The 16,517-nt window shown below is 39.7% G+C and overlaps 1 protein-coding gene across 10 annotated transcripts in view; it reads right to left on the bottom strand.

Moving 5' to 3' along the window:
• Positions 1-6,215: 6,215 nt before the first annotated feature.
• dlgap4b (discs, large (Drosophila) homolog-associated protein 4b) overlaps positions 6,216-16,517 on the bottom strand; it is a 306,821-nt gene continuing 296,519 nt past the window's right edge. For 9 of the 10 annotated variants that reach the window (XM_078419201.1, XM_078419195.1, XM_078419193.1 and 6 more), the window contains 3 exons: positions 15,562-15,653; positions 13,179-13,331; positions 6,218-10,818 (listed from right to left, as the gene is read on the bottom strand). In XM_078419201.1, the coding sequence (XP_078275327.1) occupies positions 10,600-10,818; positions 13,179-13,331; positions 15,562-15,653 (464 nt within the window). In that variant the 3' untranslated portion in view covers positions 6,218-10,599. Of the gene's footprint in view, positions 10,819-13,178; positions 13,332-15,561; positions 15,654-16,517 lie in introns of all 10 variants that reach the window. The other variant, XM_078419202.1, reaches the window with a different exon arrangement.

The raw sequence follows: 16,517 nt of genomic DNA, 5'->3' as shown, positions 1-16,517 counted from the left end.
GGCCTCTGACGCCACAATATTGCACGTTTACACAGCAAACAATTCTGAGGCATTTTCTATTCGCAATAAATCAAACAATACCTGAGATGAAAAAGACGACTCGAGGACTGGCTTGGCCAGCAAGTTTCAACAACGTATGTGGTGGTTGGGGGGCAAGGCCGGGCTGCCGGGGGGGGGGGGGCAACTACGCGAGGCCGAGGCGGGAGGGATGGAGGCCCGGAGGGGTGACGGGGAGGCGGCAACGGGCCAGAGGGGGGTGAGAGGGTAACCGGGGGGGGGGGGTGTGAGGGGGTAACGGGTGGGTTGTGAGGAGGTAACGGGGGGTGGTGTGAGGGGGTCACGGGGGGGGGGTGTGAGGAGGTAACGGGGGGGTGGTGTGAGGGGGTCACGGGACGCGCGGGCTCTGCTCCAAGCCCCCCACAGCGCGAGCGGGAGACCACCCACCCCCACCCACTCCCCGGCCCAGCGGCAGCTGACAGTCATCGAGTTGATATTTTACGGTGATAAATGCAAGAACCACCAAAAATGAATGGAATGTCTTTAATGCGGCGAGTTCCATTATCTGGAGTTGAAGGGGTGCAAGTGCAACTGCTGTTTGGTCATTTACAGCCATTGTCAGCAACGCCATGGATTATCTCTGTTGTTAAAGAGAGGTTAAAATGCCAAACATAGTAGTCACGTTGTGGTAGATTGTCATGCATGCTGGGCTAAACTGTCTTTTAATTCATAAACTACAGAGTTTCAAAAAAGGGATGGTGCAAAAAAACAACCAAAGAAATGGGTTGCATGCAACCCCAGAAAACAAAGATTTACAAAGACACAAGCAAATTATAAATCTTCGTGTTGACCACAGCTACTATTCATTATTGTTAGCAAGTCGTTATCCTGGTATTTACCACTTTAAGATGTTTTATATAATAGAACATTCTCATGAAAAACGCATAATCCAAATGATGGATTAACAATTTCATGTTTAGATTTAGACACACATCACAAATCAAGGCTTGTTTTCTATCAACCCAAAACTTTATCAAGCAAGTGCAGTCATTAATGGAGACAAATGACTGCAGATGCTGGAATCTTGAGCAAAACAGCTGTCAGGAGGAACTCGGCAGGTGAGGTAGCCTCTGGAGGCAAAGGGACGGATCATCAACACCAATTTGTGCATGTTAGATCCACAGTACATTTGACATCATAATCAGGAACTACTTTTTTGCTGGGATTTTATCAAGCTAACTGTACAAATCATTGGAACTCTGGTTGATATGCACATAATTATATATTTAAAAATTCAGACTAAAACAAGATTATGATTAAAGTCTGTAAATAGGTTGAATATAGCGTGCTACTTACTCAGACCTGTTGACTCATTTTGGTTTAAATAGTTAAGATGTTAAGCATAAAAGACACCATTGATATGGTGTCTGTTTTTAATGTACAGCTCTTAAAAAATAAGCATCCTTTCATCTTAAGCCCATGCCCTCTAGTTTTTGAATCCCCTACCCTGGAAAAAACACTCATTTTCTTCTTATTCATGTCGCTCATCAGTTTGTACACCTCAATATGGTCACCCTTCAGCTTCTAACAATTCAAATAATAAATCTCAGCCCATCCAACCTTTCCCTCTAATTCAAGCCCACAATCCTGGCTAACATTCTGGTAAAAATCTTTCTCTTTCTAACTTAATGACATCCATCCTGTAGCTGTGCAAGCAGAATTGAACACAATACTCCAGGCATGGTATCACCAATGACTTGTACAGTTGCATTATGTCCCAACTTTTGGACTGAATATTCTTCCCAATTATGGCAAGCATGGGCAAAGGCCTTCACCTCCACTCTGTCTGCCTGACTTGCCAGTTTTAGGGAAGCATGCACCTAGATCTCTGTTCTACACCACTCTCCAGGCTTTTTCATTGATCGTACAAGTCCCAGTGTCATAGAAACATAGAAAATAGGTACAGGAGGCCATTCGGCCCTTCGAGCCAGCACCGCCATTCATTGTGATCATGGCTGATCGTCCCCAATCAATAACCCGTGCCTGCCTTCTCCCCATATTCCTTGATTCCACTAGCCCCTACAGCTCTATCTAACTCTCTCTTAAATCCATCCAGTGATTTGGCTTCCACTGCCCTCTGTGGCAGAGAATTCCACAAATTCACAACTCTCTGGGCGAAAACATTTTTTCTCACCTCATTTTTAAATGGCCTTCCCTTTATTCTAAGACCGTGGCCCCTGGTTATGGACTCGCCCAACATTGGGAACATTTTTCCTGCATCTAGCTTATCCAGTCCTTTTATCATTTTATATGTTTCTATATGATCCCCTCTCGTCCTTCTAAACTCCAGTGAATACAAACCTTGTCTTTTCAATCTTTCCTCATATGTCTGTCCCGCCATCCCAGGGATCAATCTCGTGAACCTACACTGCACTGCCTCAATTACAAGGATGTCCTTCCTCAAATTAGGAGACCAAAACTGTACACAATACTCCAGATGTGGTCTTACCAGGGCCCTATACAACTGCAGAAGAACCTCTTTACTCCTATACTGAAATCCTCTTGTTATGAAGGCCAACATTCCATTAGCTTTCTTCACTGCCTGCTGTACCTGCACGCCAACTTTCAGTGACTGGTGTACAAGGACACCCAGGTCTCGCTGCACCTCCCCCTTATCTAACCTAACTCGATTTAGATAATAATCTGCCTCCTTGTTTCTGCCGCCAAAGTGGATAACCTCACATTTATCTATATTATACTGCATCTGCCACGCATCTGCCCACTCACTCAACCTGTCCTAACATCCCTGCAACCTTCTAACATCCTCTTCACAGTTTACACTGCCACCCAGCTTTGTGCCATCTGCAAACTTGCTAGTGTTGCTTCTAATTCCCTCTTCCAAATCATTAATATATATGGTAAACAATTGCGGCCCCAACACCGAGCCTTGTGGCACTCCACTCACCACTGCCTGCCATTCTGAAAAGGACCCGTTTACTCCTACTCTTTGCTTCCTGTCTGCCAACCAATTTTCTATCCATGTCAGCACCCTACCCCCAATACCATGTGCTATAATTTTAGTCACCAATCTCCCGTGCGGGACCTTATCAAAGGCTTTCTGAAAGTCTACACTACATCCACTGGCTCCCCATCATCCATTTTACTTGTCACGTCCTCAAACTCCAGATTAGTCAAGCATGATTTCCCTTTCATAAATCCATGCTGACTTGGACTTATCCTTTTACTGCTATCCAAATGCACAGTTATTACCTCTTTAATAATTGACTCCAGCATCTTTCCCACCACCGAAGTCAGGCTAACTGGTCTGTAATTCCACGTTTTCTCTCTCGCTCCTTTCTTGAAAAGTGGGGTAACATTAGCTATCCTCCAATCCACAGGAACTGATCCTGAATCTATTGAACATTGGAAAATGATCACCAATGCGTCCACTATTTCTAGAGCCACCTCCCTGAGGACCCTGGGATGCAGACCATCAGGCCCAGGGGATTTATCATCCTTCAGTCCCATTAGTCTACCCAATACTATTTCTCGCCTAATGAAAATTTCTTTCAGTTCCTCTACCCCCCTAGATCCTCTGTCCTCCAGTACATCTGGGAGATTGTTTGTGTCTTCCTTAGTGAAGACAGATCCGAAGTACCTGTTCAACTCTTCTACCATTTCCTTGTTACCCATAATAATTTCACCCATGTCTGCCTTCAAGGGACCCACATTTGACTTTGCTATTCTTTTTCACTGAACACATCTACCATCATACCAAAAGCAAAACCTCACACGTCAGAATTAAATTCCATTTTCCATTCTTTGGACCACCTTCCTAACTGATCCAGGTCTTGTGAATTTAGGTACCCGTCCACCACAGCACCAATTATTGTCATCTGAAAATTTACTATCAATGCTAACTACATTGCTGTCTGTTATATACATTAACCATTTGGACGGCAATGGACCCAACACAAACCCCTGTGGCACATCACTGGTCACAGGCCTAAAACCAGAAAAACTAATTGCCACAACTATCCTTTCACTTCTTCCTCGAAGCCAACGTTGAATCTCATTTGGGAGCTCACCCTGGTTTCCGTACAATGTAAACTTCCACACTAGCCTTACCATGCGAGATTTGAAAACACCTCTGTAACAAGAATTCTGTTTCTTAGCACGATAAATTACATTATAAACAAAAAAATGGTACTCCCCCCCCCATAGATTTGACATACATTTCAACTGGTTTGTGTAGATTTAAAGTCAACACCACACTGGAAAAATAGCAGAAAAAAAAGCGAATATGCAGTTTGACGTACACCAGATTACGAGGAAGTGTTGGAGGCAGGCACAATAACAGGTAAAATATATTTGGATAGGTACAAACACAGGCAAATAGGACCAGTTTACATGAGCATCTTGGTTAGCATGGTTGGGTCAGCCTAAAGGACCTGTTTATATGCTGTACAACTCATAACACCAAATTCTGCAACAGATAGAAAGCTGCAAGTCTATTGTATCTTTGAGATGGACAGGGCAGGGCAACAAAAACACGATCCCCCAAAACTTGCAAATGGAAAAGCCAGAAATTAACACTGGTTGAAGGTGTCATACACCTTAGACAGCGCAAAAAAAAAGCAGAGTATAGGTGCAGTCAGGTAGACTTCTGCAGTCTTGAATCAGGTAAACTTCTGTAGTCTTATGCCCACATGGTTGAACTTCCAACTACATTATTAGGCACAAACCTGTTCCATCTGACATCGCTCCTTGATTCTCTAATAATTTAAACATCAAGATCACTGCTGTAACCAATACGTCGAGTTAGCTTGAGAGAAAAATAAATTACTCAGTTTCACTCGCCAGTTCAAGCAAATGAAACAGCCTCCTTCTCTCTTCTGTTCAAACTAACGGCCATACAAATCATTCATTAAACCCGATTGTTTTCCAAGTAGCAAAGGAAGACAAAATGCCACAATAAAAGTTTCATCAACAATGGTGGTGCAAAGCTGTGGTGGACCACATCTTCAACTTTCAGAGGGAGGGGGAGTGGGCATATGGAACGAGCAGCCAGAGGAGGTAGTTGAGGCACATAATATAACATTTAAAAGCCAACAGACAGGTATATGGATAGGAAATGTTTAGAGCGATTTGGGGCCAAACAGGGGTAAGTGGGACTACTGCAGATGGGGCATTTTAGTGGCATGTACAAGTTGGGCTGTAGGTCCTGTTTCTATTCTGTAGGTCTCTATACATGTATCTAGGATCATACGACAATGGAGGGGAAGGGTCAAGCTCCATAAGTATTGTGTGGGAAAGAACTTCAGATGCTGGTTTAAATCGAAGGTAGACACAAAATGCTGGAGTAACTCAGCGGGTCAGGCAGCATCTCTGGAGAAGGAATGAGTGACGTTTTGACTGATCTGAAGAAGGGCCTCAACCCGAAACGTCACCCATTCCTTCTCTCCAGAGATGCTCCATGATAAGTATGTTCGTGTGCGTACCTTAATGTACTGCATATAAATGCAAATTCCTCCATTCAGGAACACAGCACAGCAAAGACACGATCATCCAATCATAACCATTTGCATTCAGCACTGAATACAGAAAAATGTCTCAAGATGGCTCAGGCACAATCAGAGGGGATTTTGAAGTGAGAGAAGGTGGGGGTGAGGTAGATAAATGAGATTAATGGTAAGGATTTGCAGTTTGTGTGAAGGTAGTTAAAGATTATGCATTTTAGCTGGTGGAAAGCGATGCTAATCCACAATTACACAACCGGGATATAAATCCAACATCACGGAAAAGGTCAGCAGAGAATAGACGGCATGCACATAAAACCTACAGACAATTGGATACACATATGCCAAAAAGAACACGACAAAACAGTTACAGTTTACAAGAACCTGTCGCCTGGGGCAAACCAAATGAATGCAAAGTTTCGAAAGCAGGTCACAGTCAAAAGGAAATGCAAGGAATTAGGAAAATACAGATGAAATGGAGAGAGAAGATACATAAATTTTATTTTTGCTCATGAACAATGCTACATTAGTTATATATATATATATATATATATATATATATATATATATATATATATATAATACTTCCAGTAATGTTTCATGTATTGTGGGTACATAAAAGATTTAAAAAAATAAAATGTGAAAATAAAATTGTTGTACAACTAATTAAAAACAAGTTTCTAACAGGTGTTGAGTTTTTTTTTAAACCAAATAAATTGTTCATTTTTGTACACTGTTGAGAATGGATCACCAGAATTCAGTTCTGAAGAATATGTATGATGGCCCATTGTCAGATATCACTTGGTGCTGATGTTAAAAACTACAATTCATTCATTGCTCTGTTTAATTCTAACTCAACCAAGCAAGTGATTCCTTATGGGAATTGCTGGTAAAGAACGGTGAAAACTATTAAGGGACGCTAATAATTTATCACTGCAAAAGCATTTTTTTTGTAATCACTAACTAGTGGAAGTTCTTATTTAATGTATAGTCAACTCGATTGTTTCCAAGCACACCATTGGTTTTTAATCAAAAAAATTGTGCAAAAGCAGTATTGGTTCCATCAAGCTCTAATCAAAGTGCATGAGTCCAAAAGAAAGTTTATGGGGATAAACTGTATGCACAGAGCAATAAATCCATAATCGGTTGAGTTCCCACCGTGACTGTTTTGAGCAGTTATTTCTGCATGCAGCCAAGATACTCTCATCTTTACGCCCATATTAAAATATAGTCACTCGAGCAGGATTTCATGATAGCCCCACTGCTGGAGAATATGTAAAAGAACAATTAATCTCGCAAAATATTAACATAACAAAACTAAATGTAGCCTTCACAAAAACCAAGTTTCTGCAGAGTACAGATTTATAGTCATTTCACCATGATACAAGCTTCTTGCTCCTTAGATGTTAGAATATGCAAAATGCTACCTTTCCCCGGCACTGAATGTTTCATGCTCCAATTGTTTGAAGTACAATAAAATGTTGAGATATTCAGTACTGAAATATTAGTGTGCTGCAAACTGGTCCTTACAATACACAATATTTTATCAACAATATTTACAAACACCTCAAAAAAGAATAATTTAGAGCAATCCATCAGTTAGCCCTTATACTTATTATTAAGTCTTTAATGTGCATCTTTGAAATTCACAGCATGATGCTCTAAAAAAATTGTGAACTACCTTGGTTCATCACTATGAATTTAACTGCAGTACAAAGATTGTCATGCAAAAATAAAGTGCTTATGCTGAATGTACTGTAATCTGAAATAAATATTGCAAAAAAGTATAGATAACTTGGATGCCTTTCCAGCAAAGAAAATAATAACGGCAATGAAGTCTTGAAAAAGTCAAAATGTTATCTTTTTATTCCTATTTATATGCTATCCTGATTCGAGGCACTTTGGCCCTTCATCTGGACTTGTTTCTTAGGGTGCCACACGCCACCTAGTTCACCACTAATACAGCATATCTCCGCCTGCTGTGATTTAAAATATGTGGGGCAGCAAGGAAAAGGGTTATGCAGCAAATTAATTTCTTTTTTTTTCTTGCCATAGTTATAGCAATGCCAATAGACAATCAATCAAATGAACTAATCTCACAATGATGAAATAATCTCTTTAAGAACCTTTAAAAAAGGTTCCTTTGGTAATATGCAAAACAAAACTTAAATAACTTTACAAAATAAATTGAAATCATAAATGCCAATAATTCTCCATCAACTAAAAAACAGTTCACAAATAGTCATTGCATTGCAGATGTGAGCAATTATCTCTATGTGTTGCATAGTTTTACAGAATTGGTAGTTTTCCTTTGTTGGTCTACAATAACTATTTCCGTGGGATAAGTACAACTTCTGCAACTTTTCCATGCATGTTGTTGCCTTGGGAAATGGAAGACTCAGTCTTCATTAAGCCAGATGTATCATCATGCAGCGGCCGCCAGGTCAGATTGTTGCACCTTGTACTTTATCTCTCCCAACAGAATCTCATCCCTACGGAGGCAGCAACTTCATCAGTGGTTCTCAGTTTTATTCTCATTACCAGAGTACCACAGTTACCAACTAGAGAATTGTATATAATTTCTCATATATTCTTTTACATTATTGGGATATTAAATTTGCACCAATTTAGTTCTTGCCCTTGAAGATTTTCATACTACTGTGAACTCCAAGCATTTCCTTTACAATCCTTAGTTAATTTATAGGGTTACAGGCAGAAGTACATCAGTTCTAAAGTGTCATAACAAGTGTCAAGTAGCCATTTACCAATGGGCAGTCTTATGCGAAAAGTTAATTCCAGGTAATATTTGCCCAAGTTCCAAGTTTTGTTCCAAATCAAACGGCAATTAGTCATTCCCTATGTCATTGGTATTACTAAAGATTATATCACAAAGTGGATCACATTTTTACATTGAATACAATTAAAGACCAAAAAAAAAACGAATTGACAGCGAGGTAAAATAGGAATGATTTATGTTTCATAATTTTCAGCTATAAACCAGGTATTCTTGAAAAGTGAGGCTTTAAATTGATGCATCACTCCTTTGGTATTATTTAATTTCAGCAAAATATCAGGTTTTTGATTTCAGCTGCACATATAACCTCATACGGCTTGGCTTTACAAATGTTTCGAAAGATTTTGCATTTAGTCAAGCTGTTCGAAAGCAGAACTGAGGAATGTGGTTCAGGATCCTTGCAACTGCTGTCTTGTGGTTAAAACATAAGATTGTTCACGGACATCAAGACCCAGGAGTCAAAGAACTAGAAGGAGCGTTCAGGGGAATTTAAAACATCATCTATGATAATATTTAATTTCATTTTTTTAGTTTAGAGATAGAGCGCAGAAACAGGCCCTTCGGCCCACCGAGCCTGCATCGACCAGCAATCCCCACACATTAACACGAGCCTACACACGCTCGGGACAATTTTACACTTATACTAAATATACAAACCCAAGCCAATTAACCTACAAACCTGTACGTCTTTGGAATGTGAGAGGGAACTGAAGATCTCGGAGAAAATCAACGCAGTCATGGGGAGAACGTACAAACTCTGTACAGACAGCACCCGTAGTCAGGATTGAACCTGGGTCTCTGGCGCTGGAAACGTTGTAAGGCAGCAACTCTACCGCTGTGCCGTAAGATAATATATTCTAAGAAATATTTTATCTTAGAAGTTTCTCTTATGGGAGTGACAGTACTTGCACAAGAAACTCAAGCTGGAAGGCAGCTTTATCTCCAGACATCCCCAGATGGTAAATGTTGATGTTTGTTTGATAGGAAGGAGTCCACTGACAATGATAATTTGAGGATAAGAAACCTCATCACTTTGTCAGTCACCTTCTTATCTGAACAAGCTCAGGCAAAAGTGCATGTAATATCCCAGATGAGTAATCATTCGATAAATACATAAATGCTTTATAACCAAATGAGATTTCAAACCGTGAATCTTTGAAATTAAAATCTTTTCCTCAAATTTAATCTGCAAATAATGATATCTGAATGTTCAAAACGTAATCTCTTGCTAAAAGCAGATATTAAACGTGAAAATATGATCAGTAAACATATGGCAAGTAAACAAGTATGACACTGTGCAGCATGAAGATGGAAAAGTGGAGAATATTAGGCAATAGAAAGTATATTTGGACAAAAGCTAGTAGTGCTTCACTTTATGAAAGTTCACCAACTTTTTTTGAACAGGACACTTGCATCTAACAAGATTCTTCATCAATCAAAACAATGGTTCTCTCCATAATTTATCTTCATCTGTATACTTAAACTAGTTATCTACATATAAACAACCACTTTAATCTACTGCTAGATTGAGGAAGTAACCATAACAAAGAGACAAATTCTTTAAAAGTTTGGCTGCAAAATCCAATAACACATTCCAAAAGGTTCAAGTACCAGATTGGTTTGATAAAACCTTTTTCCTGTATGTGCTTGTTTCATAAAATGATTCTACAATTCTGAACAGTTTTTATATCACTTCTGTACATTTGAAAAAATGTGAGAACATTTAAATGCTCTATTGCTTTGCTCTACTGAATGGTAGAGTGGATTTACATCATTTTACAGCAGCACTCTAAATTTACAGAGCCAATGGAAGCATGGTCTGCAAAGCTACAGTTTCTGCAGATGAATTGCATGAATACATTTCTCAGAAGTAGCAACAACCCAATAGAATTGAGCTCTGGTTTTGTTATTCAAGAAACTTCATCTTCCTTCATCAGTTTAAGAAGAATTTATGTACTTTTTCCAAAATAAGCAAGTCCTTTTCCTGTGTGCTAGATAAAACACAATTTGCTGTTGAGGGATGAACACAAACTAATTTGTTTACAGAAAAGTTGACTGCAGATAAGACAACGCCATGCAAATGACAGGGAAGCATGGCAGTCCATGTACACATTGATGAGATATCAGATTTGACATTACAGGATTTTGGGAGTCTGACATCGAATAGCAATGTCAAATGTTCTAATAAGCACTTGATTCTATTATTTGATGTTTATTGTTGCTTGTAGAATAGCATGGACCACAGAAGTTTAAGTTGGTCCAAAATGTATACAAAAGGTACGCTCCAATTCACAGACGGGTTTGTGCCTCTGGAACATATATTTCAATACTATCGGCGCTCTCGGTTGCAGAGTTCTGCCGTACAGATGCAGCTCGCTTAGCTGCCATTAACCGCTTTCGAGCTTCCTGGCGTTGCTTGTCAGCTGAATCCGTCAGTTTCTCACGATTTAAAGGAGTTTTAGCCTTTGCTGGTTTCTTTGGCACTGGAGGGGGCAGCTTTTTCTCTTCCTTGGGAGAGTGGGGGAGAAAAGTTACAAATATTAGAAAAGATGTAACTAACTAAATCAAGACGGCTGTTTGTAGTACAAGAGTCTTCTATTAACTGTACCAGAATTTGTTTTAGAATCATTTGATCCAATTCTCAGATTGTGTTGCCAAGTGAGTCACTGAAATCAGTAACAGTCATATTCTAAGATAAAGCTCCAGGATAATCAAATGCTATTTCCAATTGCACTTCGTGCCATAATAAAACCTGTTCTAATTTTAAGATTGGAGGATTATTTATGTAATGGCAAAAGTAACAACTCCAATTATCATGTGTGAATGGGTACAAAATAACAATTTTTCACTCGTCTACAGATTTTCCACACAAGGTCTGGAAGACAACCAAGGAAGTAGAATCTCAAAAACCTGTGAAAAATGTTAAACCTTACTCTGATTCTCGATTCCCCAACTCTTATCGATTCAGCTATCTCTCCTTGGATCCCATGCAATCTAATCTTCCAGAGCAGCCTACCATGCAGAACCGTGTCAAATGCCTGGTAGAAACAAAATGCTGGAGTTACTCCAGCATCCCTGGAGCGAAGGAATGGATGACGTTTTGGGTCGACACCCTTCTTCAAATGCCTTGCTGAAATCCATGTGTACAATGTCTGCAGCTGAGCCCTCATCAACCTCTGGTCATTTATTCACAAAATGCTGGAGTAACTCAGCAGGTCAGGCAGCATCTCAGGAGACAAGGAATGGGTGACGTTTCAGGTCTTTGGTCACATCATCAAAAAACTCAGATTCATGAGGCATGACCTCCCACGGAAAAAAACATAATGACTTTCCCCAATTCGTCCTTGTCCATCTAAATGCATGTATATCTTATCCCTCAGAATACTCTCTAATAACTTTCCGACCACAGATGTTAGGCTCACTGGCCTGTAATACCCAGGCTTTTCCCTGCTACTCTTATTGGAGACTCGAGGGTCTGAGCTATAGGAGAAGTTGAGTAGGCTGGGACTCTGTTTTTTGGAGCACAGGAGGGTGAGGGGTGATCTTATAGAGATCATGAGAGGAATCATAAAATTATGAGAGGAATGGACTGGATAGATGTACAGAGTCTCTAGCCTAGAGTAGTTGAATTGAGGACCAGAGGACATAGGTTAATGGTGAAGGGGAAAAGATTTAATAGGAATCTGAGGGGTAACTTTTTCACACAAAGGGTGTATGGAACAAGTGGCCATAGGAGGTAGTTGAGGCTGGGACTATCCCAACATTTAAGAAACAGTTGGACAGGTATGTGGATAGGACAGGTTTGGAGGGATATGGACCAAACGCAGGCAGTTGGGACTAGTGTAGCTGGGACCTGTTGGCCGGTGCGGGCAAGTTGGGCCTGTTTCCATTCTGTTTTACTCTATGACTCTATGAAAAGAGGCACAACATTTGCCACCCTCCAGTCTTCCGGCACCTCACCTGTATTTAATGACAACTCGTAAATGTCACCCAGGGGATGTGCAAGTTCATCTCTAGCTTCCCACAGCATCCTTGGATATATCTGATCAGGCCCAGGAGATTTGTCTTCTTTCATACACATCAGGACCTTCAGCACCTCCTCAACCATAACACTGACTGCCCCAAGTTTGGTAAAAGCAAAGGAGAAATCCTCGTTGTGGACCTTGCTGATCTCCTGTGCCTCCGCACAGTTGATCGCTTTAATTCCTAAAGGGTCCCATTCTCTGGTTACCCGTTTTCCCTTTATGTACATAAAATTTATTGGGATTATCCTTAATGTTATCTGCTAGAGCTATCTTCTGTCTCCTTGGGATGTTGCTGGCGAACGGCATTGTTCTTGGTGAATGCCTACCAGCAACATAGAAAGGTACACCTTTTGATTGATTGATTGAAAGGTACAGCATGAAAACAGGCCCTTAAGCCCACCAAATTCATACCAATCATCAATCACCCGTTCTCACTAGATCACACAGAAAATGCATAAACTCTACACTGACAGAATCTGAGGTCAGGGTTAAACCTGGGTCTGTGGTGTTGTGAGGCAGGAGCTCTACCAGCTGCACCACCCCTTTTCACAACTTCAAAATAATCCTCAGTCAATCACATTGCCAATAACCCAATTTAAAAATAATTAATCTTGGAAGTTTCAGCCAATGTCACAAAAATTAGTTCACTCTTCAGGCCAGGTTAAATTAAAGTGTACATTTTAATCTCAATTTGCGTCTGCTATGAAGATGCATCTGTGCACCGACACCTTTCCATGGAGCATTTCTCCAAATGAACCAATCTCTATACTAGCGTAGATTACAAAATATCCTTTCATTAATTCACTGGTAAGCCCCAAATTCTTGGATAAAATGAGCATTTACCTTATTTTCTGGCATTTCAACTAGTTGCCAGTCATTTGCCTTGAGATGATAAAGTTCATCAAATTTCAAGCTAATATCTTCAATGGAAAGCTGCAGCATATCCCAAAAACCAGCTAAATCTTGTGCAGTAGGCTTTGGGTTGGTGTTTTGGTTCTACAAAATGAAACAGAAAAAAGGTGTCAATTCTAAGGAAAGTCATCACCATTTAGCTCCTCTTTCTTAACTAATACTAGAGAGGATATCAGTTAGAAAGGAGATAAATCCATGACAACCTTGTGGTCGTCATTCTATTGAGCTACCTTCATACACTTGCTTCAGTATCACCATTAATATAAAGTGACTTTGTTCTCGAGTCAGATCTTGTCCTCATTATATATATTTACACCTGCCACCAGCTGTCGAGATTACTCTGCACCATTCAGGAGAAATAATTCAAACAGATTTGCCTTTGTGGCAATGACAATGGTCATCAGGTACCAGAGGCCAAGACCATTACATTTTGCATTAAAGTATTTCAGTGGAAGCATTATGCTGAAAATTCAAATTGCTGGAGGATCTCAGTGGACCAGTCGCATCTGTGGAGGAAACGGACAGGTGACCATTCAGGTCAGGACTCTTCTTTAAGAACGTCATCTATCCATTTCCCTCCAGAAATGTTACCTGACCCGCTAAGTCCTGCAGTGCTTTTTATTCAAGATTCCACCTATCATTGTCTCTGGTGACTTTGGACATTATTATCATGTTTCCAAACATTGCTATCATGTTTCCAGAAGATAAGCACGGAATCCATCCTAATCTTTCCAACTCAAATCAGATTTTCAGACTCGGGAATCTGTTGATACATTGTTCACGCTGTAACTTGGTTTTATCTCCTTCATTCATACAGAATTCACATTTGCTTAAATACCTTTTGATTTGAATTGACAAACTATATTTCATGTAATTTACTATATTTCATGTAATTATTCATGCATTATAGACAATCCAAACAATCCCACGGGTAACAACATGGTTTCATGTCCCTCATCTTACATACACTGTAGAACAATCATTCTCCACAGAATTGTTTTTTTTTACTCAAACTTCTAAAACGAAGATAAATCGGGACTAGTTTACCCCGATCAAACCAATTAACACACTTGTAGTGTAACAACAGAAAACACCTTGCACTGGTAAAAGACTGAATTTCGCATCATAAAGAATTAAAGTGCCAACAGAGACATCAAAACTGACTAATCCAGCATCCTTAATATCAGAAATATGAAGCAGAGCTCATCTTGCAAGTAGAATGATCCAGAAGACAGAAGCTTGCTGGAACAATGGTGAGTGCAGCTGAACTACTGCAAGTGTCCTGCAGGGGGCACCTACATGTCACTGGATGCAGCTTCATGTTTTAAAAAGCAAAGAAAAGCATAAATGTAACAGACCGTTCATGACAGCAGCCAGATGCACGGCTCAGACCTTGTTTTATTAATTTTAGAATAGCAAGCCTTTCACCAAAGTACCAGACACATGGAGTAGTACAGCATTGAAAAGCCGCAAGCTTTTCAAGTTGATGGTTGGCATCATCACTGCTGTCCAATTTTGTCTTTGACTCTCATGAATTATTTTTCTTGTGCTTGTTCATTTGCTAAAGAATATTCATTGCATGTTGATTTCATAACACCTATTCACATGTGTGTGTACATATGCCAGTAAAATAAAATGCTGACACACCATTTCCGGAGGTGCTCTTGATGGAGAACTAGTTCTCCCATTTTAGATTTGTCTGAACAAGGGTCCCAACCCAAAATGCAACCTATATTCTCCAGAGATGTGGCCCAATCAGCTGAGTTACTCCAGCACTTCGTGTCCTCTTTTATAAACCAACACTGCAGTTCCTTGATTCTGCAGTGCTGAAGAAACTCAGTGGGTCAGGCAGCACCTGTGGGGGAAATGGATCGATAACGTTTCAGGTCTGTAACACTAGCATTTCTGACACCCCAAACATACATGCAAGTGGCCATACAGGAATTGTGAATGTATTCTTATTCAATCAGGAACAAAATCCCGATCAGATGAACTCAAATTACATATTTGATAAGTGAATAGCAATTACAATGAGAATCATTGCCAATGATCCCTCATATATATCCTGAGTATCGTTAAGAAGAAATTCCCTCATCTTTCACATAAGCTTAGTTAACTTAAAATATGTAAATCTCCCTGAAACATTAGGAACCATCCATCACAATTAAGTTTTGCACATGCCATTGCTGATAACATATTCTAAAGTAGATATTATAAATGTCAGACCATTTAAGCAGTCCCTCCTCTGCTTGGCAATTAGTAAAGATGCCAATGATGACCATTAACTTATTCACAATAAGTAAAATGTAGATACCAGATTCTGCTCACAGAGACCATGGAACTGCTGCAATTTCTGAGACATCAAAAGTTGTGCACTACCCACTGCGCTTCGAATTTTCCCTAGGACTGAGAAAAATAAATTATTATTTTTTGGGCAAACTGCAGTCCGAATCCTACCAATAACATATATTTTTTAAATCAGACATAGGAGATTAAAAAAATCTACACAATGGGCAAGATAGAAAATTAACAACTGAATCAAAGAATGAAAATTAATGTTACACCCTCACTTGAAGCAACCTACTTGTTCCCCATCAACATCTGAAGACTAGTTACCAGGTTCTGTTTTTCTACCTACCTTCTATTCTACATAGCCTCCCGTCATGTTCTTTTCAAATATATATTCCATACTAAATATCTTCCTGTCACTTCCTGTAACCTGTTAAGAGGATGTAAACAGCTAGAGTAGTTCCAGAGATACTCTTCATCCCTCCTGCTAGAGGTCTGCGCCCTAAGCTCAAGACCCTGAAGGCATCACCTCCTCCAAGGGTAGAGGTGACACTGATCCAGCTTCCTTCTGGAGAAAGTGAGCACAGTTATAAGTCAGCTGAACCAAATAATGTGTAATGGTATAGAATAAACGTAAGCAAATAACAATACATCAGCACTGAAGTAACAGTGCTAGTACAACATCAACATCATCTGGAAATTTGCTTAACGTGTATAATTAGGACTAACTATATCTAATTTTTCTGAATTACTGTCCAATATCAATTGCTCTGAAGAATGCTTAAGTATTTATGGATGGGATAAAGCCTAATATGCTAATCAAGATTTATGGATCTTTTCAAGCTGTCAATGACAGTACATAGCAATGGTTAAGAAATAAACTTTTATACTGAATGCAGTGAGAAAACTAAGTTGTTTGAAATATTTTAATTGACAAACTAGACAGATTTTAAGAAAAGGGCTTAAATCTCCAATTTTGTT

The sequence above is a fragment of the Rhinoraja longicauda genome, chromosome 22 (genome assembly GCF_053455715.1).
Source record: "Rhinoraja longicauda isolate Sanriku21f chromosome 22, sRhiLon1.1, whole genome shotgun sequence".
Lineage (NCBI taxonomy): Eukaryota > Metazoa > Chordata > Chondrichthyes > Rajiformes > Arhynchobatidae > Rhinoraja > Rhinoraja longicauda.
Note: the sequence above shows the minus strand (reverse complement) of the source record. Positions and strands in the feature narration are given on the sequence as shown.